This window comes from Lytechinus pictus, chromosome 3 (genome assembly GCF_037042905.1).
Source record: "Lytechinus pictus isolate F3 Inbred chromosome 3, Lp3.0, whole genome shotgun sequence".
Taxonomy (NCBI): Eukaryota; Metazoa; Echinodermata; class Echinoidea; order Temnopleuroida; family Toxopneustidae; genus Lytechinus; species Lytechinus pictus.
The window spans coordinates 57,628,230-57,653,001 of NC_087247.1; the positions used below are offsets into that span (position 1 = coordinate 57,628,230).

Here is a 24,772-nt window from a genome sequence, read left to right on the forward strand (position 1 = left end):
CAGTCTTTGTCGAAAATCACTGAATAAAAACAGCAGTGTCATCCTGAACTCTGGACAAACGACATATTTGCATATTTTTGTCAGGTCCGAATCTTAAGACGATGTGGTGTCCAAGCCCACCAACTTTTGACAATGACCTCTAATCTGTCCATTGTGATTTGATGGGCATTTTCAATAGATTCTGAACGTTGCATAAAGTGTCTGCGAAGTAGATGATAAAATATGCTATATCACACACTGGCTTTAGCCTTGTGATCCCTGTGCATAACCATTTCAAGGAATTGGTACCCATCTACTACCCAGTTTGGTGTAGCACAATTGTTAAACAGAATTAACGCTATGGCTGTGATTCCAACCTTTGTCCCTCTGATTGAAAGGCAATAGTCAGAACCACCAGACTACTCTGCTTAAATCTTTGCATCATTTAAGAATTATGATCATTCTTACTGTCATCTTGAGTCTTTCTCCCAGTTTAACATCAAGGCTTGTCCTCCTAGAATTCCTCTCTTCCTCCAAGGCTTTTAGGGATTTCTTCTGACTTCTATCTCGGAAGACCTTCTTGAGTTCATCTTGTTTTAGGACTGACCTCCCACTGTAAATATCATGGACAAAATAAAAAGTAACATTAAGGCTTCCTTTCCTTGAAATGTCATTTTAATTTCAAGGATACCATAGAATAAGGAAATAATTATAATCCATCATCAATGCATGACAGTACAGTTCATGATATTTCAAATATTTTTTCAGAAACAGAAGCTGGCACCACTTAAACTGCAAGAAACACAGTATTCTATTTTGTTTTCTACAGTGTCTCTTTTACTCTCCCTTGTTTCCTTATATATTATAAAAAATTATATACAGCATTTGATATCTTCGCAATTAAACAATCAATATCATTTTACAATAGTTTATGCTATTTGAAGGAATCCCATTCTGATGCATGCAGTCTGTCTTTACAAGTATGTCCTCTTGATTCAAATATAATATTAACATGAGCTTCAAACAACAGCTCAAACACTAAAGCTGGTTTCCTGCTTCATGAAATCTCTTCTTCACATTATAATATAACTACCAAAGAAACTATCAACAAAATCAGAATCATTTACATATGTTGAAAAGAGAGCTTTGATTTTTTTTCTTTTCATAAACTTTTGATAACATAGGCCACTATGATGAACAATTTAGACCTGAATTTAGAAAACAGGTGAAAACATTTCTACTGCTAGACCAATAATCCTAATGTAGAATTTTGATTATGTTTACACAAATTTACATTATTTTCATTGCTCCAAAGATCACAGACTCTCTAAGATTTTTTATTATAAAAATAGTGTTATGTTTCATGACATCAAGAAGTATGGAATTTGTAACTATTATCACTAGTCTGTCTTTACCTTGCTAAGTGATGCATTACATTTGAAAAATTTTATTCATTTCATACAGATCTAAACTAATACTACACTTGCATCTACAAAACCCAACATGCTGTAAACAAGCCTATAAACAGGTAAAGGAAAAATATAATAACTGTACAGTCAAGTGGTGCAAATCACATTAGACAACCTATAAATAATAAAGAAAATCCAAGGCTGCTTTAATATTTGATGAATTTGATTATACAGCTTGTTATATAGTGCTAAACAATAAATCAACTATTACAAATCAGAATCTTAACCGTACATAACATAATGTGCATTTGATTTGTTGCACTTAAAGACATACTGATTAAAAGGATGAATCAATTTCATAACAGTATTTGATCCAGCAGGCCATTAAAAAAGATTCAATATCTTCAAATAAATGTCCATGAAACAAAACAAGATCCTTTAGAAATACAATCAGGTTGTAACTATTGTGTGTTTTCATCCAAACAGGCCTTTAAGAGCCTGAGTTTTCATCCAAACAGGCCTTTTAGAACCTGAGTTTTCATCCAAACAGGCCTTTAAGAGCCTGAGTTTTCATCCAAACAGGCCTTTTAGAGCCTGAGTTTTCATCCAAACAGGCCTTTAAGAGCCTGAGTTTTCATCCAAACAGGCCTTTTAGAGCCTGAGTTTTCATCCAAACAGGCCTTTTAGAGCCTGAGTTTTCACAGCTCTTACACTTTACTATTTGCTAAAATTACAGCTTCAATAATTCATCCATTATTTTTGTCAAAGTACTGCTTTCCTTTGCAAATGCTGGATGAGAATAAGAAATATGATTTTTTTATACTGACAGATGAAAAGCGAAAGTAATGCTGATTGTGAAGATGACATAGTTCTATCAAGGTTTAACATTAATTTGTTGAGAGCAAAAAGGGCATTAACTCATCTCCTTCATAGCGGTAAACAACATATTCCATATTGCTTTATTGAAAATGAATGTCCTATCCTGTTCTGAAATACACAATCCAATTTGTGCTAAGTCATTTTGAAAAAAAAAAAAAAAAGAGTAGAAGAAAAACTGCAATGGTGATACCAGGGACCTGTTGCATAAAACTTTTGCCATAAAAAAACTCTGGCAAACAAAATCATGCCATTGAAATTTATAATAAAAATACTCTGGCCAAAAAAAATTGCCTGAGTTTTTCTTTCATGCAACAGGGCCCTGGAGCCATTTTTTTTTTCTAAGACTCATCTCTATTAATATTTTGATGGACAAATGGGTATGATGCCAATAAAAAAATGTTAAGAAATAAGTAACAGTCCCTTGTGCCAGCATTCTATACTAAGTGTATTGACAGGATGAAAGGGGATTTTTATTATATTTTTTTGTTATATGAAATAATTTATTCAAATGTTTTAATTCAAGAACTAAAATAATGGTTTGACATCTGCTTTAGTGCATTAGATAATCATTGCTGCAACTGATTTCATCATAAGGGAGAAATATTGTGTACACAAGTATGAAATGATTAAACAATTATGTTTTCATGTAATAACATAAGAAAAAGGAAAGTGGGATATGACATCATCAGCCCACCTAATCATTGTTTTCACAAAATATTGCTAAATGTTCAAATTCAATAACTTTGCTATTTGTTATCAGATTTTGATGAAGTTTCAGCATTTTGCTCTATTAATCTTATTCTATTTATTCAGATATAATTATTATCAGCCCAGAGTATACTCCTTTAAGTTTAAAATTATAATAACCTGCAATCCATCCCAATTCTTTGTGTTAAAAGACTCATCCCTGGAGGTGGTCTCACCATTCAGGTTCTATCACTTTGAAATAATTAACCATGGTGGTATAAATAATATAATGCCCTACAAAAGAAAGCAAGCGACCAAAGTGACATTTCTGGCAAAATAGCAAAATTCATATGTTATTTACATGTACATTGATAACAATGCTTTAAAAAAATGGTTAAATTTATTGTTCAGAAGTGAAAGAGTTTGTGCTTTAGCTATTTATTGTTCAGAAGTGAAAGAGTTTGTGCTTTAGCTATTTAACTGCATTGTCAGATAAAATGTAAATTAATTCTTATGTTAAATCCTGAATGTCAGTCTATTTTTCATGACCTTTAAACCAGTCATACCTCATAGCAATGAATAATATTCCTTAAAAAATTGACTGGAAGAAGAAATCATAAAATATGAAAACATCAAGAACTCAATGTCAGTTTTGTAATATGTTTCTTGCTTTCTTTTGTCAAAGTATACCAGGCACATACTGACTATAAAGTGTGAACCACAACAAGGAAGACCTCCAAACTACTTAAAATCTTATTTGGTATTGGTATTCATTCTTATGACTACAATAAAATCCAGGATGGTTGTATATCATGTTTTTAAAGTGATGCCACATCACAAATTGCTATAAAGAATAATTATATCTGAAAAAAGGGAAAGAAAAAAAAATCACTTTAATGATCATAAGCTGCTAGAAAATTATGACTAATAGAACTATTGAATTGGAGCAATGCTGGTGATGAAAAGTAATGATGAAATGATACAATGTAATTCATGATTTTCTACAAGTTTATAATTTCTCTGTTCTAAACATCTTTTACATACTCTATAATGCGATAGAAAAGATCTCTATTATTCCAAGGTGAATATCACGAATACTTATTTGAAGATGTACAATAGGCACAGAGAATGTAGATTCTTACATTACAACCAATAAATATAAGAAAATTCAAAGTATATGAATGTAGAATTGAACTGTAATGTCATTGCAAGGATGCCCTTAGTGCCATACATTCATGTATGGATGCAATGAATATAAACAAGATGCTAAAGACATTCTTGCACCAATGCCACAACAGTGCAAATCAATTGGTACAAACTTGCCAAAAACATTTGAGAAACATTTTATCATTCAGTGTCATGAAAATATCAAATTTAATTTGAAGACCACACCATTCTGAAATGGTTAATCAACCAATATAGACATAAGAAGGATAAGTCTAAGAAGACATCCTTGACATATATCTATACTTTAAAACAAAATGCAGAAGACAATTGGAAGGAAGAGAGTTTGAGAGTAGCTGCAGAGAGATTTTGACAATTCTTAGCTAAAGATATTATATTTCTTAATGATTTAGGAAAGTGTTAGTATTAGCAACACAGCCATTGGAAACCACATAAGAACATTATTTTTCAAAGAGAAGCCAATAATCTGTTTTTTTTTATTTAAAATCCAAAACATATCAAACAGCTAAAGAAGTAATGCAAACAGGAAAAAACAACTTCAAATTGCTACTTGCATGACCTATTACTCTATAAGAACTTGAGACTATAAATACAGGATCAGGAAAGTTAATTTTCAAAAACTTAGTTCTTTCTTTGAAAAAACTACTTTTTTTTAATCATTTTTAAAGTCTGATGAAGGGCAGACATTAGTAGACTTGAGAATCAATATAAAGCCAGCAGAGAAGGTAAAAAGCTGAACACTTTAGCACGAAGTGTTATTCAAAACAAGAGGAGAGTGATGAAAAAGGTTGAAAGATTTGATGAAAATCTTTTATTTTATTCCTCAAAATAAACCGCTTCTATTCCTCACCTGGCTTCAAACGGTCCTGTATTTTCACCTCTAGGATAATGGGATCTTAAAAGGGATAAAATAAGGATATCAACTATGCTAATCAGATAAAAAAAAGGCAGCATTTACAGGCCGGAAACATACATGGTAGGGCATTAACAGTTTCAGTAATATAAAGCAATTAAAAGTAGAAGATTATTTACTCAGAAAATGAGATGAGTTAAATCCCTTCTTTTTCTCGAGTGGTTAGAGCCATATCATGATTTCTTTACATTTGTACAAAAACAGTATGTGACCAACAAAAAGGGGCAGAATAGTCATGATATAATGAGATATGAGTTTGATGTCCCACCGATACTTAACTTACTTTTTAAGAGAGTCTATTAAATAGTATTCTTCAATCACTGACTGGTCACTATTAAATTACCTAAACTCCTAATAATTATATTGAATCAATTCAAAGAATTGTAATATACAGTGACATAAAACAAAACAATTGCAACAGCACAAAGATTCTACAATCAATATCCTGCATTTTTATCTCAAGCCTATTTAATCTCATTAATTTTAAACAAATTCAAATTATCACATTATGGAATACGTGGAAAGGCCTTGGAGTGGTTCAGAAGTTATCTATCTAACTGTCAGCAGTTTGTATGTATTAACAATCAAGAATCTCATAAAAAACTTATTACATGCGGAGTGCCACAGGGGTCTTTACTAGGCCCTTTATTATTTCTCATTTACATTAATGATTTTCAAAATTGTTCTAATATTCTTTCATTCCTTTTGTTTGCAGATGACTCCAATATAGTTATCTCTCACAAAAATCCTCAAACTCTCTTACAAACACTAAATCATGAACTGATCTTTGTTCTTAACTGGATACATTCCAATAAATTGTCTCTAAATATCAATAAATCAATTATATCTTATTTAGTAATACGATCGCTAATTTACCCGGACCTGTATTTTTAAACAACACACATCTTGTAAAGGTTGACACGACAAAATTTCTTGGCGTATATATCGACAGTAAATTAACTTGGAAAGCCCACATTAATCACATTAGTAAAATTATATCCAGAAATACTGGTCTCATCTGCAAACTTAAGTCATCTTTTCCCACCCGTGTCTTGTTATGTTTATACTCCACTCTAATTTTGCTGTACTGTATTTAAATTACGGTATCCTTTCTTGGGGAACAGTTCAAAACTTCATATAAATAAAATTTTACTTATCCAAAAAAGACTAATAAGAATTATTAATAATACAAGTTACAGGGCTCATTCTATGCCACTCTTTTATTCATGTAATGTTCTACAAATCCATGATCTTTATGCATTTAACCTTGGAATATTTATGTTTCAACTCTCAAGAAAAGAATTACCTACTACCGTATCTTCTCTATTTAGAAAGAATGACGAGATTCATAGCTATCCTACTCGTCAAAGTCATTATTATCATCTTCCACGTACTCGTACAGCTTTTTCACACAAAACAACTATTGTCACAGGTCCATTATTTTGGAATGATCTACTAACCGACTTCAAAGATTGCAATTCTATATATACTTTTAAACGTAAATTGAAAATTTATATTTTAAACAAATGTCTAAACGACAATTCATCGGCTCCCTAGTGTTCCTCTTAACTATTGTCAGTCCACCTCCTTTTGCTTTGTTTAGTTTTTTTTTCTTTTTGTCTCCTTCTTTCTCTCATTTTTTTAAAGGAAATATATATTTTTTTCTCTCTCTCTCTTACTCTTTCTTTTCTTGTAACATATTGATATTAAAACAAGTTGACAATTACTTATAATTTTATTAATAGGGAAACTATAAATTACAAGCTCTGCTTTTTAAATAGTTTGCCCTTCATATTCTCATCTTATTGATATATCTGTCTCCAATCCAAACGTTCAATCGTATAACATTTGTCTGATTTATTATGAATTATGGTGATGTATTGTATTATTTTATTATCAATGACTTACTGTCTTTCGATGGACGTTACATTGTATTTGATATTTTATGAGATATGAAAATAAACCAAACTGAAAACTGAAACTGAAACAAATAATCTACATTATATATATTGTTTCTTAGATATTGAGACGAGGGTCAACTCAAAGATGGCACAGGAAACTATACGGTTTCCTGCGTCATCCTTTGAGTTGACCCTCATCTCAATATCTTACATACTAAAAGTAAACTTATCATTACAATATATGGTTTCTAATTATATGTAATTTTCATTCATGCATTTTAGTCGATGTTTACATATCTATTCCTCATATGAATTCAGTGAAATTATGATAAACCAACCATAAGTCAGAGCATCTCATCTACAGAAGAATCATGCAGATATGTTTTCATTGCTAATCCTCACATCCACCATACTTTAGATGATATAATGTAAAATGTAGGGGAGGGTTTGTGATAGATGTATAGTGCCTATACAGTGCATATCAAAAAAAAGTTTGCACTTTGAAAAAGCACTGGGAATTAAAAAATATACAACATGTGGGTAATTTTTCCACATATAATCTTGGGTTTGGGTCTCATCTATGCAATGAAAGTAAAAGTTTTGTCAGAATGTTACACTTGAGTGAGTACTGTCCATTTTTGTAAAGCTCGTAGAAATCTGTTTGCGCAGAAATGCTTGTTTTCACGCTGTGTCAAGGGGAAAGGGCGAAATCAAACTTACCCTGCGAAACATTTCTCATACATTTCCCTTGCACTTTTAGTCAATTGAAATAAAACGGATACATTCAAGCATTTTGTAACAATTCTGCCACCCAAATTGAAATTTCAACACTTAGTAAGCACAACCTTTACCCTCTTTGTGCCAGCTGGATCTGAGGACATAACTTAATCTGAACAAAAGTTTATATCAGACATCTCCAGCATTTTTTCACTAAGTTTTTATCATTGAAAGTGGGTTTACATTTCATTTTTCATTTAATACTTGTTTCTCCACACTTTTCCCAAGCTTGGCAATGATTAACAAAATGAAAATCAGGCTTAAGCCATTCCATGTAAATCACAGCTCAGTGTAAAGCAAATATCGTCATAATGGCTTCGGTGTGTGGGGGAGTGGGGTGGGGCAAAATGCACTCTTTGAAGTATTTTGGGCAAGGAATCAAATAAAAAAAGGCAAAAGATATCTTCAAATCAATTTTACTAGCAAAATTCCACGTGTTCTTCATGATTAAGGTCTACTTTTATTCGCATAACTTTCGAAGTTCTGCGCAAATCATTTTTCACTAACTTTTCAAAAGTAAGTGGTGCTCACTCAAGCGGAAATATTTTTTGGCAATTATATTGTCATTTGCTTAAATGGATCTGTACCAATGTTAAAATGTGGAAAAATCTTCAAGATATTACAAATGTATAATTTTACAGGATTTTTTCAAAGTGAAAACTTTTTTTTGATACGCACTGTATAGCAGGATTCATCTCTCATAGTAGCTTTCATTACATTCCTCATTGGTTTATCAATTTCGTTGGAAGAATGCGAACGCTTATTTACGACGTTAGTTGATTTTAGAAGAGTCTTTTGGGCCCGTCATCATGGTCTTAAAACTCTGTCCTGCAATGCAAATTGTGTGACATGAGATTTTTTTTTCGTTTCGCATCTGGAACGGAAACATTCAATTTGCGTTTCGTGTGCAAAATTCTGGTTGCTACTATGGTAACACCGATATATCCGATTTAGGACGACTTTCCAAATCCACATTTGGTTCCTCCCAGAGCTCGAGAGGCCGCCCGGGGGACCCACTTTCATTGAAGAGTGGATACCAGGCGCAACAACGCGTAAAAAGGGAAAGAGTGGGTAAGTACGTTACGTATAGGCCTATGTAACGTTATAAAGGTGTCAAACACGATGATTAAAATACTGAAAAAAGGGATATATTTCCAATACTTGTAGGGTTTCACAAGCCAAATAATTGTTAAAAGATGCATTTTCATAATCTGGAAAAGACTTGCTTCCCTTGTTTAGGGTACTTTTCGAAACCCCATGGTCGTGCCTGGTATATTCCACTCATCAATGGAAGTGGTCCCCCCGGAATTTGAATCTAACCCCCCATTTCTGGGGAAAGTAAAACATAATACCCTTTACATCGTGTGCTAGAGGCGTATCGTTTGTGTAGAAGGAGTGATAAAAAGAAACAAAAGAAACCCGCATGCAAACGTATTGCATACGCTGTGTACATATGCGAAATGGGTTCGGCTAGAGAGGTGATCTGACCCACGGAAGCAATTGCCAGAGATCCACCAATAATCCACATTAAATGTAATATCGATTCGATGGACTGTAATGATCTATATCTAAGCCTTAATTTAGTAAGTTTTTCCTCACTCAATATGTACTCGATTTGTTTGAAAAACCACTTTCTTTTCCATGTCATATTCTAGTTTAGGTCCTGCATTTCGAATATCTCCAGCCATCAGTCGTAATACATGCATGTATGGCGTGCGGGTGTCGCGGGAAAGAATTTTGCACACGAAAAGTAGATCTGTAGGGCCTGTAACCCCCTGTAACACAAATCTTAGCATTGATTGTAGAGCAGTTTTCTACGTTTGATTCTATTGACTATAATGTACAATCAATCTTAAAAATCAAGTGTATGATTAAGCGTCAACTTTTGTGTTAGGGGACCCTAATATTAGCGTCCGTGATGATTGCGAAAGGTGGCAAATGACAAACAAACGCAGGAGGGATTCCTGAATGAAAGAAGGTACTGATTTTTGGTAATGGTGCCTAAGCTGCCAATTTCTATTAACGATTTTAAGTTTTTAACCTCCATCCATCTGATTCCTTTTCCATTTTTTTGTCAATCCTTTAGCCAAAATGCTTCTAAGAATACTATTCTTCTACCCTTCTGAAATAAAAAAATTGAAGCGAGTGGTTTCATTGTCTCTGATTAGTGAAAGAATATAAATTTTGAAATGGAAGACAGATTATTACAGGTCATATTCATCCTAACTGATCAGGGAACCTCTCACTTCCCTGATCTGATATTGTTAAGAAAAGGACTCTTAAATGCACTTCACTTCATGAAGGCCTGGTTACACAGGCAAGATGAAAACAATCTTTTTCAAAGCCACACCAAATTCTTGTTTGATCCTCTTTCCTTTAATATATGGTAAGGGGGCCTAAAGCTCTGCATTCTATAATTGCAAAAATAAAATAGATTTCAATGGCAAAATGTGCACTCTAATAAAGTTAGGAACTGTTGACTTTTGTGTGATGAATGATACCCATTCTGCATGTTTTCCACAGTGACTGCAACAAATCGCAAAATGCAGAGAAAAAAAAACTGCCATGATTTTGAACTTAAACAAAAAATCTTTTCTCTTGACTTTTTAAATTCATTATTCTACAATAATATGGTAACAGTTGACATGGTTTAAAACATTATACTTTAATAGACTCTTGAAATCTATAGCTACATACGAAAATGCATCTTATGTCAAATTAAGAATAGAGCTTACTTGAGGCACTAGTTTGAACTCTATCAAACATTTGTTATTATTTTGCAGTTTGTCCAGATTCCATATGACATTGCTGTTTTGATCCACCATTTTTTTTACAAAGGCTGTTTTGTCATTGAAGGGCTTTTGAAAAAAAATTATGTGTGTTATAGAAAGCATCTGCGTAGTGACTGCGAAAATTCCCTACTAACAGAGATGTATAGCAATACCTTATCCTGAGCTCTCTGTGAAGGCTCTTATGCATAGGGGAGTCCATGACTCGATTAGTTAAGGGCTTTGGATGGATGAGACCATCTTCATCTACTCGTCCTACTAAGGAAGGTGGAATACTGGAAGGGTCATCCATGCTGTCATCAACGACCTCAATGAATCGACCAGTCTCCTGTCTTCCAGATAAGTTTACTGCATCATGATTGGAAAAAAGAAAACCTGTTTATAAATGAGGTACTGCCTATGGTAAGTGTGAAAAGTCATAGGACTGAAATGTATCATTGCATTAATACTTGGGATCTTTCAAACAAGTTTGGAAGAGGGCTGTAGATTCAGATAATAAGTGACCTGCAATGCTCAGTCCTACGGTGTTAAAATATGACAGCTGGGGCGTCTCCTTGGTAGCTAACCTAGAGGTGGAATATGAGCACCACTGCGTAAGCATGCTGTGACATCATGAAAAAGTTATATCCAAGCTAGTTGTGCGTGGACTGGTGTTGATGTGCTCTTTTCTGACATCCAGTGCATTAAAAAATTAGGCCGTTACATTTTGGTTTAAATCTTTCCTCTTTGCTTATGCTGTGTTTTTGAAAGCTCCCTACTGATCAACATCTGGTATCCATTTCATAGATAGTTACAACTATGGTAGCTTTGGCACCATGGTAACCACCATGAAACCATGATTGTGATTTGCTGCCAGCTCTGTATAGTAGTAGCCATAATGACACATTTACCATACTCGTAACTTTATAAATCAAGCCCCAAGATTTCAAGTGAATATGATATTAAATATGTATTATTCTGTTCATGTACTTCAATAATCTTACATTTATGATGATAAGGCACTCCATTAGCTGCATCATCTTCATCATCAAAATCATAGTCTGGTGGTGGAGGACTGGATACAGGAGGGGGAGGGGCTGTGGAGAACAAACAATAATTGATATATTACCACACTATGCATATAATTGTTTCAAAATATGATAATCTTTACTATATTTTTAATCATGTCCAAGGAATGTAACTGAAGGTAAAGTAGTCCATTACTCTTTGACTGGCATCATTTAAAAGGACAAGCCCACCCCAAGAAAAAGTTTTGATTTGAATAAAAGAGAAAATTCCACCAAGCTTAACAGTGAAAATTTCATCAAAATCAGATGTAAAATAAGAAAGTTATATTATAAAATTTGGCTTAATTTCACAAAATAGTTATATGCACATCCTGTTCCGTATGCAAATGAGGGGACTTATGACATTACCAACTCACTATTTCTTTTGTATTTTATTTCATGAAATGTGAAATATTTAAACTTTCTCATTATTGTTATGTGAAATCCTCCTGAACATGTCGAATTAACATGTTTTATCATTTTGTGCTTCAGTCAAGTTGGTCACTATGTCATATCTGTAAAACTTGAAATATTATATAATTCAAAGTCAAACAATAAACAAAAAATAGTGAGGGACATCATCATCTTTTTTAATTGCATATGGCAGTGTTATATATATAACCGTTTTGTGAAAAATAAACAAAATTTTCAAATGTCATAACTTTCTTATTTCATATCTGATTTTGATGAAATTTTCAGCATTATGCTTGTCTGATTTTTCTCTATTGATTCACATAATCATTTTTCTGGGGTGGACTTGCCCTTTAAAGATTCACAATGACAGAATAATTCAGAAGATCTAAAGTTTGAATAATGTAGTCAGTTGCTTTGTAAATTATTACAATTAATTTTTTAAAAAACTTCAAAGTAAAAAGCTCTCATTGGAACAGTTCAGGACTCTTTTCTTATGAGTCTGGGTATGTATTTCGAAGTTATGCAGCATTTTCACATGTACATCAAAACATAAATTGAGTTTTATGCTGAAATCTATGAATGTATGATTATTTTGCTTTTGTTTATTGCAATATGACAGTTTAATGCTATCATTTATTGCAGAGGTGTCATATAAAAATATCCACAAAATTAAAACAAAAATTATAACAGAAAATACAATGAGGAATTGAAAAAAACATGTAGGCCTATACTTTGGGAATTAATCCAGCAATTATTTTCAAGTAATTTTATAAGAATTTAAAAAATGTGAACCATAAATCAACCCAATGTTAGCATTATTTAGGAAATTAGAGTAAAAACTATACAAATTCATGCATAAATTAGTATAATAAGCATAATTAGGAAAAGTATAATGACTTTCGTAAAAATCTATTGATGGGATAATGAAGATTATGCCAAAGGCAACAAACGTGCTGATTTTCAGCGTGAGTTGACATTTCAGATCTTGGGAGAGAGTCCACAGTTAAATAGTGAAACAATTCTAGTTGCATTTAGAACTGCTCAGTGAGCAAAATTTAGATAAAAATTATTACAAAACAAGGCAAAAGCGATTTTGTGTCTCGCCCACTTATAAAAATAATCAGAAATATCGTGATTTACGAGGGCACGCAACAGAATTGTATCAAAACTTCATTGTGAAATGACTGGGATGGAATAAAACTTGTCATAAAAGTCTTGCAAGTAAACTTTAATGTTGACCCGAAAATAACCTTTGACCTTACCATGTGACCTCTGACTGCAGCATAACATGCAGGTCCCCCAAGTCCATCTACCTTCCAAGTTTGGTTGAAAAGTGACTTACAGTTGCGGAGTTAGGTGTCATAAGAGTCTTGCATGTAAAATTAAACGTTGATCTAAAAATGACCTTTGACCTTACCATGTGACCTCTGACTGCAGCCTAACATGCAGGTCCCCCAAGTCCATCTACCATCCAAGTTTGGTTAAAAAGTGACTTACGGTTGCGGAGTTAGGCGTCATAAGAGAGTCTTGCATGTAAACTTTAACGTTGACCTGAAAATGACCTTTGACCTTACCATGTGACCTCCGACTGCAGCATAACATGCAGATTCCCCAAGTCATTTACCATCTTAGTTTGGTTGAAAAGTGACATACGGTTGCGGAGTTAGGTGTCATATGATAGTCTTGCATGTAAACTTTAACGTTGACCTGAAAATTACCTTTGACCTTACCATGTGACCTCCTACTGCAGCATAACATGCAGGTCCCCCAAGTCCATCTACCATCCAAGTTTGGTTGAAAAGTGAATGACGGTTGCAGAGTTAGGTGTCATATGATAGTCTTGCATGTAAACTTTAACGTTGACCTGAAAATGACCTTTGACCTTACCATGTGACCTCCGACTGCAGCACAACATGCAGGTTCCCCAAGTCCACCTACCATCCAAGTTTGGTTGAAAAGTGACTTACGGTTGTGGAGTTATCATCAGTTATGTGTCATAAGGTTTGTGACGGACGGACGACAGACGACATTTGAATCCCTAATACCCCTTTCATATTGCGCTTTTCACCGGCGAAGGGGAAAGTGTCCAGTATGAAAGGTACACAGGAGAACTTCACCGGTGAAGTTCGCCGGCAAACTTCTCCACCGCTAGAGGTGGAGAACTTCGCCGGCGAAACAGTTTCGCCGGCGAAAAGGCCAGTATGAAATCACCTCTGGTGGGCGAGACAAAAAAAAAAGTACAAGAAATCTCATTACTAAATATAATTTAAAATCAAATTCAGTAAGCAAAATTTCATGGCCATATATAAGTTTTAGCCTCATTGTTTTAATTACTTAAAAATCAACATATTAACATCACAATCATTGTCAAGTTTATATCTGAATTGAAACATCAAATCATTAGTGAAATAGAATATTGATAACAAATAAGTTCAATAATTAAGCATAATTTTTCTTGTCTGATAAACTGATGACAGGAAGATAGCTATTACTTTCAAGAGATGAGTATACAGCAATACAAAGGATAAAATCCAAACATGTCATGTAAATAATGGTACATTACAGGAAAAAAGGGATAAATAAAGCAAGCTTTAACAATTCCTGTATATAATCATTACTTATTGATGAAAGAAGTGCAAGCAGTATTAGTATACAAAAAAATTGAAAAGATGTATGCAACTTAATGATCAATTAGCAGTTTGTGCACTAAATAATTATAGTTTAAAACCATGAATACAGAGCAGATATTGAAGCCAATGACAATGATCTGCAAAAATTTAGACAGACTCCCATCCTGAATTTGAGATGGCAATGAAATAAAAGCAATAATGTGAAATAAGATAAAAATCTATGAAAAAGTGTTATACTGAAAACAAACTGTTTAGAGGATTAAAGAATAATTTTACACAATACAAAATTTGAAGACCGAGTTTTCATTCTTAATTTTTCATAATTCTTATGAAATCTTACAAAAATATACATTATCAAATATGGCATATTGACAGGTTTTGGTTTAGTTTCATATGTTGCAATATTCATCTATTTTGTCCTTGAAATCACCAAGTGGCACACAATAGCAGATACGCCAAATAAATTTTCAAGTAAACTGCAATTGAAGATTTCAACTGTTTTCGATATTTTCATTATATGCATAGAGACTATGTATCATGTGTCTCTAATACCCCTTTCATAAACCCAATAAAACACAATTATGCGGCTAATAGCAGCATAATTTGGTCGTAAAATCAGAGGAGGACAAGAGTTATCCGCATTATTCTGATGCTGCTATTATCCGCATAATAGCGGCATCGGGACAAGATTTTGAGTTTATGAACGTATTTCCAAATAATGCGGATAATTGCCATGGTGCGGTCACAAGGTCACCCTTTTCCAACACAACCGCATTGGAGGGGGCGTGTCCAGTTGTCATGACGATTATCCGCCTTTTTCAGGACGGGCGCTCGTAAAAATAATTTATGGAGTTTGTGAACGCAATTTTTATTGAATTATCCGCATTACTCTTAGGCGGCTAATTGGAGGATATGTTTTATTGGGTTTATGAAAGGGGTATAAGAACTGCTTATTATTATTATTATTCATTATCATTGGTCATGAAAATATATGAGATATGACTCAAGCAAAGATGAAAAACCATTGACCCAAATCTAAGCAGATTTTCAAACCAAATCAATATTTTAATGCAGTAATTCTTCAAACACCATGTTTTTTTTTTTTTGGGGGGGGGAATGTTGCTTGCTCATATAAAAATCTGTCAAGTCAATACACATGCCACAGTATGCTATCAATATCAAGCAGAAAAGAAAATCTATGTGCCCAATTCCTGAACCAATGTCAATGACACAATCCAGCACCCACTATGTGCTGGTTTGTAATGTATTTTATTGCATTTTTTGTGGGAGGGGGGGGGAGGGCTCATGTTTTGTGCAACTAAGTGACTTCCCTAACAATTTTAATAGACAACTTATTTACTGTTAAGTGCTATATCTAAAAGCAGATAGACAAAATTAGTTTTGAAAACCATACAAAGTGTAGCTGATATAAATATAGCTTTAATTCATAATTTGCAGACAATATCCATTATCTATTTTGTTATGGGTTATAAAAAAAAATGCTATTCATGAGAAGAGAAGGACAATAATAATGTAAAGTGTAGCCTTGTACTGTGGTCCCTCCTCATGCATGGATAGTACCCTCAAAACTATATGGGACAAGTCTGAGGAAACTATACATGTAGAACATTTATTTGGGGATTGTCCAATTACTTGAGGTTTAATTGTTAAAGCATTTTAAAAGAAAGAGAAATAAAAGGAATTTATGGAATGGTAGAAGTTTGATTCAATTTCATAATTTCATATGCCAAATGATAGATTCTGGCCAACAAATGTGTAAAGATGGGACATTATCACTAAACTCTTTACATTTATGTTGAACTTTTATTGCTCTGTTGGGTATCATATTTTAAAAGTAACAAATTTGTCTAATTCGATAAATGTAGATTTATTCTTCTTACAATATTCTAATTATACAAACATCAAGTTTTAGCTGCATTGTTTTGCTATACTTCTACATTTTGTTTTAGTGTAAATCAAAAATTTATCATGAAGCAAAGATGATTTGGAAAAGAAAAAAAAATGCAAAACACCCTTCCTCGTATTCATAAACAGTGACCTATCATTTCATACCATAAATAATGGTCCATATGAGGAATGACAATGAATGCAAAATTATAAATGACATTCCTCATCTCACATCAAGAGGGTTTTATTTCATAACAGCCATATATATGAGGAAAATCAGGAAACTTGCATTACGAATGTGGTCTGTAATAATAAGGTTTTCCCTGTTCACATCAACTAATACTTTGCAGAAAATGATAAAGCTTGGAAGTGATAAAGCTATAAAAATCTAACTCCATTATGTCAACGTCTTGACATGCACAGTTTATGCCGGTTACATACTTGGAAATAAATTGATATCGCATATCACATTAAAGTTAACACATAAAATTACAACCATCATAACGATAATGATACTTTTAATGTAACTGAGTATATAAAGCAAAAAAAAAGTATGGTTATATTTTTAAATAAAAACAAAGTGCATACAAACAAAAATGCTTGCTTTACACAATTTTCATTCACACCCAGTGTTAAAATCGCACTACACAAATAATAAGCATCATTGGTTAACTATGATCATATAATAAGCAAATTGATGACAAGTTGACAACACAAGAATGCTTCAACATCACACAGTTCTACAAAAACAAAATGACTGTTAGGTATTAAAAGCTGTTAGAAATTAAAATGAAGTCAAGATGTAGTTGGCAATAGCTGAAGCCAATGGTTGTCTGTTTTCCAAACTCACTCATACGGAGGTGTGGGGGTAGTTCATCTTCATCGTCTTCATCTTTCTTGTCTACTGCAGCATTACCTAAATGCACAAAGAATTACAATCTTTGTTTTCAACACACAAAATGATTTTGCTTCATTTCTAAAAATACAGATTTTATTATTTGAAAAAGAAATCAGAAATAGAAATCCTCCAAAATTCATCTTGTCCAATCGATTATGGGCCCAGCAGCAATTGCCCAGCACCAGATCGACGTTGCTCCATCCCTTAAATTGTTGAACGCCAAACAGGGAAGCAGCAACTCCCATCTTTTTTACGCCTTTTGGTCTGATGCAGCCGGGGTTTGTACAACCGACCTCCTGGTTATGAGATGGATGCTCTACCAACTGAGATAACACAACATATTGTGTGCCCTTTTTTATTTTACCCTACATATTGTACCTAGTCCTATCATGTTTAAAATTGGGAGGGTAAAGTATATATTGTAGTTCCAAAAAAGACTTTTAAACTTTTCTATAAATTCAAACCTGTTTCCCAATAATGTACATGTAGCTGAGCAATTATCATATAAGAAGAGTTGTACTCAATGTATTTTACATATCTCTCAAGTCCTGAAAGTCTCAATTGATTACAATGCTTGTGCATGCTAAGTAAATAAAAGTTTGCTAAGTAAATGAATAGTTGAAATATGACCTTTGTGAATGGATTTTCTTAAGGTGTTCAAAACAAAGTAAACTACCTTCATGTATACATGCACAAGCTTATTGTACATGCACCAGAGAAGGTGGGTTTCATTCATACACCCTTTTTTGAAACTTGGTCTGAATTGTCTTTATTTTGGTAGAAAAGTATGTATACTTCTGTGAGATAAATAAAGGTAATAATTTTACCTTTTGATTTAAATGATACCATCCATTCCTCTGAAACATGAATGTAATGATTTCTTTCTTTGCTACACCCAGTTTTACCTCAAAAGTGATTGTAAACCTGACCATGCAATCCTAAAGGTAGGCCTGTACATTTCCTTACTACATTATAGTTGATATATAGCTTCCAAAAAAGACAAAACATAATACAGAACACATATTAAAAACAGTAATTGTTTCAAAAATATTTTTAAAAAAGATTATGCTATAGAGATAACCAGTAGCGGACCGTGACCCGGAGGAGACAAAGCATTGGAGGGGCACTGTATTGTTTGTGAACGATGCTGTGCCCCCCCCCCCCCCAATGCTTTGTCTCCTCCGGGTCACGGTCCACCACTGGAGATAACTATACTCGTTGATATTGATTTAAGAAAAGAAATGTTGAAAGGGCAAGAAATCTATATATCAAAGCATCTCAGTGCATTTCAGCATTTAAAGATCATCTAAAGATAGAAGCCAGATATCATCTCAAGAAAATGATATATTTCTTTTGATTATGAATTCAAAAATACATTTTTTATATAATGAAAAAAAAAAACAGAGTGCACAGAATCACTACTAAATAAGGAGATTTTCACTGATTCAATAAATTAATTTCTAAAAAATGAAAATTCTTAGTCTTGAATGACGAGAGCTGTACAGGGGAGGGTGGAATACCTCTCGCTTAGCTGCCTGGCGGAAATCATCGGATATCGATGGATAGCGCCACCACCACACTAAACTCAACCAACCAACAATCTTGTCCTTTAGCAGGTATCCAGCCACAAAGACTATCACAATTACTTTTTCATTCATCTCCCATCATTTCATTTATATATTTTGTCTTAAAAGAAATGCAAGGATTGGAGATGAAATTGCACAAAAGAATGATGCTCCTAGTATTGTAAGGGTGTCTTTTACTTAGCAACCAGTATGTTAAAGATACCGTATTTTCAAATGCTATTAAAACAATGGGTCAGCAGTAAATTATACATCCCCAAGAATTGAGCATTCTTATTATGTGTGAAATCTTCAAATTCATTGCAAGCTCTGCACCTCATAAACACATTAAACAGTTTCACTCTCGTGATTAAAGCATAATTTAGTTATATTATACAGTACAGTTTCAGTGGTGAAACCTCAATGTGTACCAGGAAATGTGTTTATGAATAAGAAGACAACTCTACTATAAAACAAAACAATGAAATGTATACATGTATGTACATGTATTGAAACAATTAAAACAAATACAAAATAGATTCATGAAGACACATGATAAATATCATAAGGATAACACACAATACGTCTTATAATTAAATGAAACAAAAGCAGAAAATATTAATAATTAGTGAATTAGCAGAAATAAGTCTGTTTAAAAGTAGCAACAGGTGCAGTAGCAATTTTAGTGGTAGTGGTAGCAGTATAGTAGCAGCAGTAGTATAGTAGCAGTAGTAATAGTAGCAGTAGTATAAGTAGTATAGTAGTAGAAGTAGTAGTGGTAGTAGTAGTGGTAGTAGTAGTGGCAGTAGTAGTAGTAACAGTAGTAGCAGTAGTAGCAGTAGCAGTAGCAGTAGCAGTAGCAGTAGCAGTAGCAGTAGCAGTAGCAGTAGCAGTAGCAGTAGCAGTAGTAGTAGTAGTAGTAGTAGTAGTAGTAGTAGTAGTAGTAGTAGTAGTAGTAGTAGTAAGTGTACATGTAGCCATAATGCATCTTCTTTATCATCAAGAAAGTTTTTTCTCCTATCCTGTCGAAAAATGTATAAATTATCCCACCATTATGATTCTTAGTTCTTACTCATACATAAAGATTCCAATGTTGATCTTCTGATTTTCAAAATCAGTAAAATATAAAAGCAATAGCTAGGTACAAATTCCATGGAGAATGAAAAAGAAAGGTAAACTCTTCCGCAATGTAAACATCTCTAGTTTTCAAAGGAAATATTCCCAAGTGTAAACTTTTTCATTTAAGAGCATATTTCATACCTGAAGAGACATCCGGAAATTGATGAAAAAGTGCATAGTGAGAATCAGGAATTAATCTTTTAAAAACTTAAGTTCCTATAGAAAAATAAGGCCTACGTGACCTAATAGGCGGCATGAATATTGTTTAAATCCACATCACCGTGTAAATTAATGTCAAACCTTAAACCATTATGCAACAGCATATCTATTTCAATTTGTTAGACTTGCATAGAGCCTACTGCTTTAGAGGTCTTGAAACAAACTCTTTGAATAAGTTTTCCAACTTAATGTATGCCCATGCAAGTTATCTTAAACTTTTTACAAAATTGATGTAAGAAAAATTGCCATACATCATGAATGTGCATGTGTGTGTGAGTGGGCAAAGGGGTGGCGTGTCTAACTCATTCTAAGACACCGTTCTCACTACCTTCCTAAAACTAGTCTACTGGAAACTAGTTTAGTGGAAACTAGTTTAACGTGTAGTGAGAATGGTCAAAGCTATCTTGGAAGTGATCTTCCAAACCAGTTCTGAAAACCACCTTGTGATGTAGTTTTCAAGATCGCTTTGCCTCGTTAAACTGGTTTTAGCGTAAGTGAGGACACAATCGTTCTTCAGGAAGCGATCATCGCACATTTTGAGCGTGCTACTCCCCTCGACAGGTGTAGGATGCCTATATACGCTGAGATTTCGAATTTCGCGCGAAATGTGTCACCCCACTGAGAGCGTTTCCATAGCAACAAGATCGCTTTACGTGAAGTGATTTTGAAAACCACTTTCGTGTGATCAAGTGGGAATGCTAGCAAAGCGATCTTCTAAAGAGGTTTCCTGAATCGCTTTCCAGTAAACTAGTTTTAGAAAGCGTAGTGAGAACAGCCTCATAATTTTCTATACTGTATTGGACTAAAAGACCTAATTTGAAATCAACAATATGAGCTGATACCCCTCCTACCCATTGAAGACCTAGACCAACACAAACAATAAGAATCTTACAAGGTGATTGTGGGTCAAGTGCTCATTTGAAGTGATTGATATTTCCTGGTTAATATTTCACAGAAGTATCAATAAATATATCAAAGTAAAAGGCACAAGGAATAAGAGATGCCACTTGACTAGTAAATGTACATGAAGGAGAACCCAACGGATGATATTGTATAGAAATACAGAAAATTCTTGAATAAAACTTTTTCTTCGAGAAATCTTAAACTTAAAGCATATTTCAGCTACTGGTAGCCTGAAGAGTGTTGACTGAGCAAGGTGCAAAACATTTGCATTTCACTGAATGATTGTTATATATAATTATGAGACATCCCTCACATTAAACAGAGAAAAGTCATATTAGTACTTACTTGGTGATGCAGTCAATTAGAGATTTCTTTAATAAAAGCTTTTATTTAAATTTTCATAGAATCTATGGCAATATGTACTCAAATTATACCCCCCAAAAAATGAGAATCATTGTACAGGAAATTAAAGAGAGACAAGGAATGTGAATCAATTAAACTAAACATGCACAGAATTCTAAGAAATATTAGATCATTTAATTTAAACATTAGATCATAAAATTAGATCATTTGACCATTTGGTGAAATTTATGCAATGTAAATGTTCACTTTAAGAATATGTGATAACAGTAATAGGGATCAATAAGGGGTCTACTAATTTATATATAAAGAGTATAACATAAGTAGAATTACATGCATCCATAATCCATTCAAATGGGGCCTCTTTAAAATCTGCTCATGCATGCTTTTAAAAAAATCATAACCTGCTCAAAACCTACTGGTAGTAACTTCACTGGAATCTGTTGTTTGTCTATGTCTCTCTACCAAATATTCTATTTAAGATGGGGAATGTTTTCAAAGTAAACTTTTGATAACTTCACTATCACATACCTAAAACATTCACTCTATTGACTAATCCAACACAAATCTAACCATGCTCGGAGAACTTAATACCAGTTCAAGATATGAATCCACAAATTTCAGACATACGTCCAGACCGTAATACTTCATCCTCACATAGAGCTTCTCCTGACCTCAGTGATTTGAGAGAGCAAAAAGTTCATAAGTCAATCCAACAAGAAACCTTGCATCTGAGAAGAATTCCCATGGTGCACATGTTTACATGTAGCCATGGTAACAAGGTTGTTCTATCATGTGACCATGGAGCTACTAGATGTGACATGCACCAACCACTGACATGAAAAGGGTGCACATCTGTCAATTAGGAATGAGGCACAATTTCATTGAGGTTGCCAGTGCTGAAGAAATTGTGAACTATGACATTATTAGTGAAATTTTGGTTTCAGTGACCAAAAAGCTCTGATCACTATTACTGATTCATGAAAAATACCAAGATTTCTACCAAGATGGTCTGTCAAGATCTTAATGCAGGAGATATACTTCTGGGCTTGTGCAATCACATCAGGTTATCGCATCTGGTCGGGTGATCGCATAACCCAACTATTCAAGAAAGGGGCCCCCTAAATTCCTGAAAGTCTGGGTCCAATTTTAAGTCAAATATACCAATGTTCAGGTCCAATTTACCTGATGTTTTGTGAAAATTGCAACAATGGTTCGGTAAACTGGACCCGATTTTTTTAGGATTAAGCCTTAAGGGGCCCTTTACTCAATTTATCAGGTTACGCAATAGCCCATCCGAACGCGATAACCCGATGTGATGGCACAAGCCTACTTTTTTTTGTCCTTTCAATTATTCCACCTGAACATCAAGCAATCATTTGTATCAAATCACCTTGGCCCTGGAAATAAGTCAATATCACAAGTCATCAAAGCACAATCCATTCTCAATTCTTTTTTTTAATCACTACAAGTTGCTTCCTTCTAAAGGTAAACAAGAGTGACGCTAGGGCGAGCACAGAATACGCCGCCTATAAAGTGGAAAATTGAGTTATTGGTCAAGCAAAAAAAGTGGAAGGTGGCGACTTCACCTTTGACTGTCTGACCTAAAAATCAATAAGCCAGTTCCATGCTAGTATTACAAACCAAATCATATGATCCTAGGATAACTTAAACGAAAGTTATCACGTTTACAAGGACTTCAGAAGGGTAAGATGAAAACATGTCACTGTGAACTTGACCTTTGACCTCAAAATTGATGGGATTCCTGGATCCATGCTAGTAGAATACACACCAAATTATATGAGCCTAGCTTAAAGGTCAAGTCCAACCCAGAAAAATGATTTGAATAAATAAAGAACAAGAGCGTCGCTAAGGCGAGCACATAATACGCCCGTCTGTAACACGGAAAATTGAGTTATTGGTCAAGCAAGAAAAGTGGAAGATCGCGACTTCACCTTTGACCTTCTGACCTCAAAATCAATAGAATTGCTAGGATCTATGCTAGTATCATACACACCAAATTATATGAGCCTAGGTTAAGTTCAACTAAAGTTAATGCGTTAACAAGGACTTCAGAAGGGTCAGATGAAAACATGTCACTGTGATCTTAAGCTTTGACCTTTTGACCTCAAAATCAATAGGCTTCCTGGGATCCATGCTAGTATCATACACACCAAATTATGAGCCTAGGTTAAGACTGAAGTTATCGCGTTTACAAGGACTGCAGAAGGGTAAGATGAAAACATGTCCCTGTAACCTTTACCTTTTGACCTCAAATCAATAGGCTTCATGGGATTCATGCTTGTATCATACACACCAAATTATATGGTTAATTTAAACTGAAGTTATCGCGTTCACAAGGACTGCAGAAGGCTAATATGAAAACATGTCAATGTGACCTTGACCTTTAGTCCTCAAAATCAATAGGCTTCCTGGGATCCATACTAGTATCATACACACCAAATTATGTGAGCCTAGGTTAAGTCAAACTGAAGTTATCGCGTTTACAAAAGTTAACGGACGGACACCGAGCGTGATACCATAATACGTCCCGTCTATAACGGGCATATAATTAAAAAAAATGAACACATCAAGTGGAACACCTCTCGCAGTCTTATTTGCAAAAAACACATTCATTTGATATTAAAATCCTAAGTCTGTCGGCTTTGAATGACCTTTAGCCTTGATCATGTGACCTGAAACTCATGCAAGATGATGACTGATAGTATCATGAACTAGGTCCATACACTTCCTACTTTATGAAGACAGTTCAAAACTTATTTCCATCTTAATACCAAAACATGGTCAAAGTTCACTGATCCTAAATGACCTTTGACCTTGATCATGTGACCTTATACTAATGCAAGATGTTCAGTGATACTTGAATACCCATTATGTCCAAGGTCCATAAACTAGGTCCATATACTTCCAAATCTATGATGAAACTTCATAAACTTAACATTTTTTAGATTTCAATGTTGACGCCGCAGAAAATTATTCAAGTGGCATACATAATCCAAAAGAGTGCATCATTACTTGGAAAATTAGAGCTCACAGATTAGTTCAAACGTAAATATATTAATAGAGTTTATAATGCTTTTTAAAAAGATTAATATTAAGAATTACTGAAAAATGAAGTAGAGCTTTATAACAAACAAACAGTGAATTTTCAGAATGAATCAAAAGTAGTGTTT

The 24,772-nt window shown here is 33.9% G+C and overlaps 1 protein-coding gene across 1 annotated transcript in view; it reads right to left on the reverse strand.

Moving 5' to 3' along the window:
* LOC129256926 (uncharacterized) overlaps nt 1-24,772 on the reverse strand; it is a 36,122-nt gene that overhangs the window by 3,892 nt on the left and 7,458 nt on the right. Inside the window, exons 5-9 of the mRNA XM_054895145.2 lie at nt 17,368-17,433; nt 11,503-11,595; nt 10,675-10,867; nt 4,990-5,034; nt 448-592 (exon numbers count right to left, since the gene is read on the reverse strand). Coding sequence (XP_054751120.2) covers nt 448-592; nt 4,990-5,034; nt 10,675-10,867; nt 11,503-11,595; nt 17,368-17,433 — 542 coding nt within the window. The remainder of the gene's footprint in view (nt 1-447; nt 593-4,989; nt 5,035-10,674; nt 10,868-11,502; nt 11,596-17,367; nt 17,434-24,772) is intronic.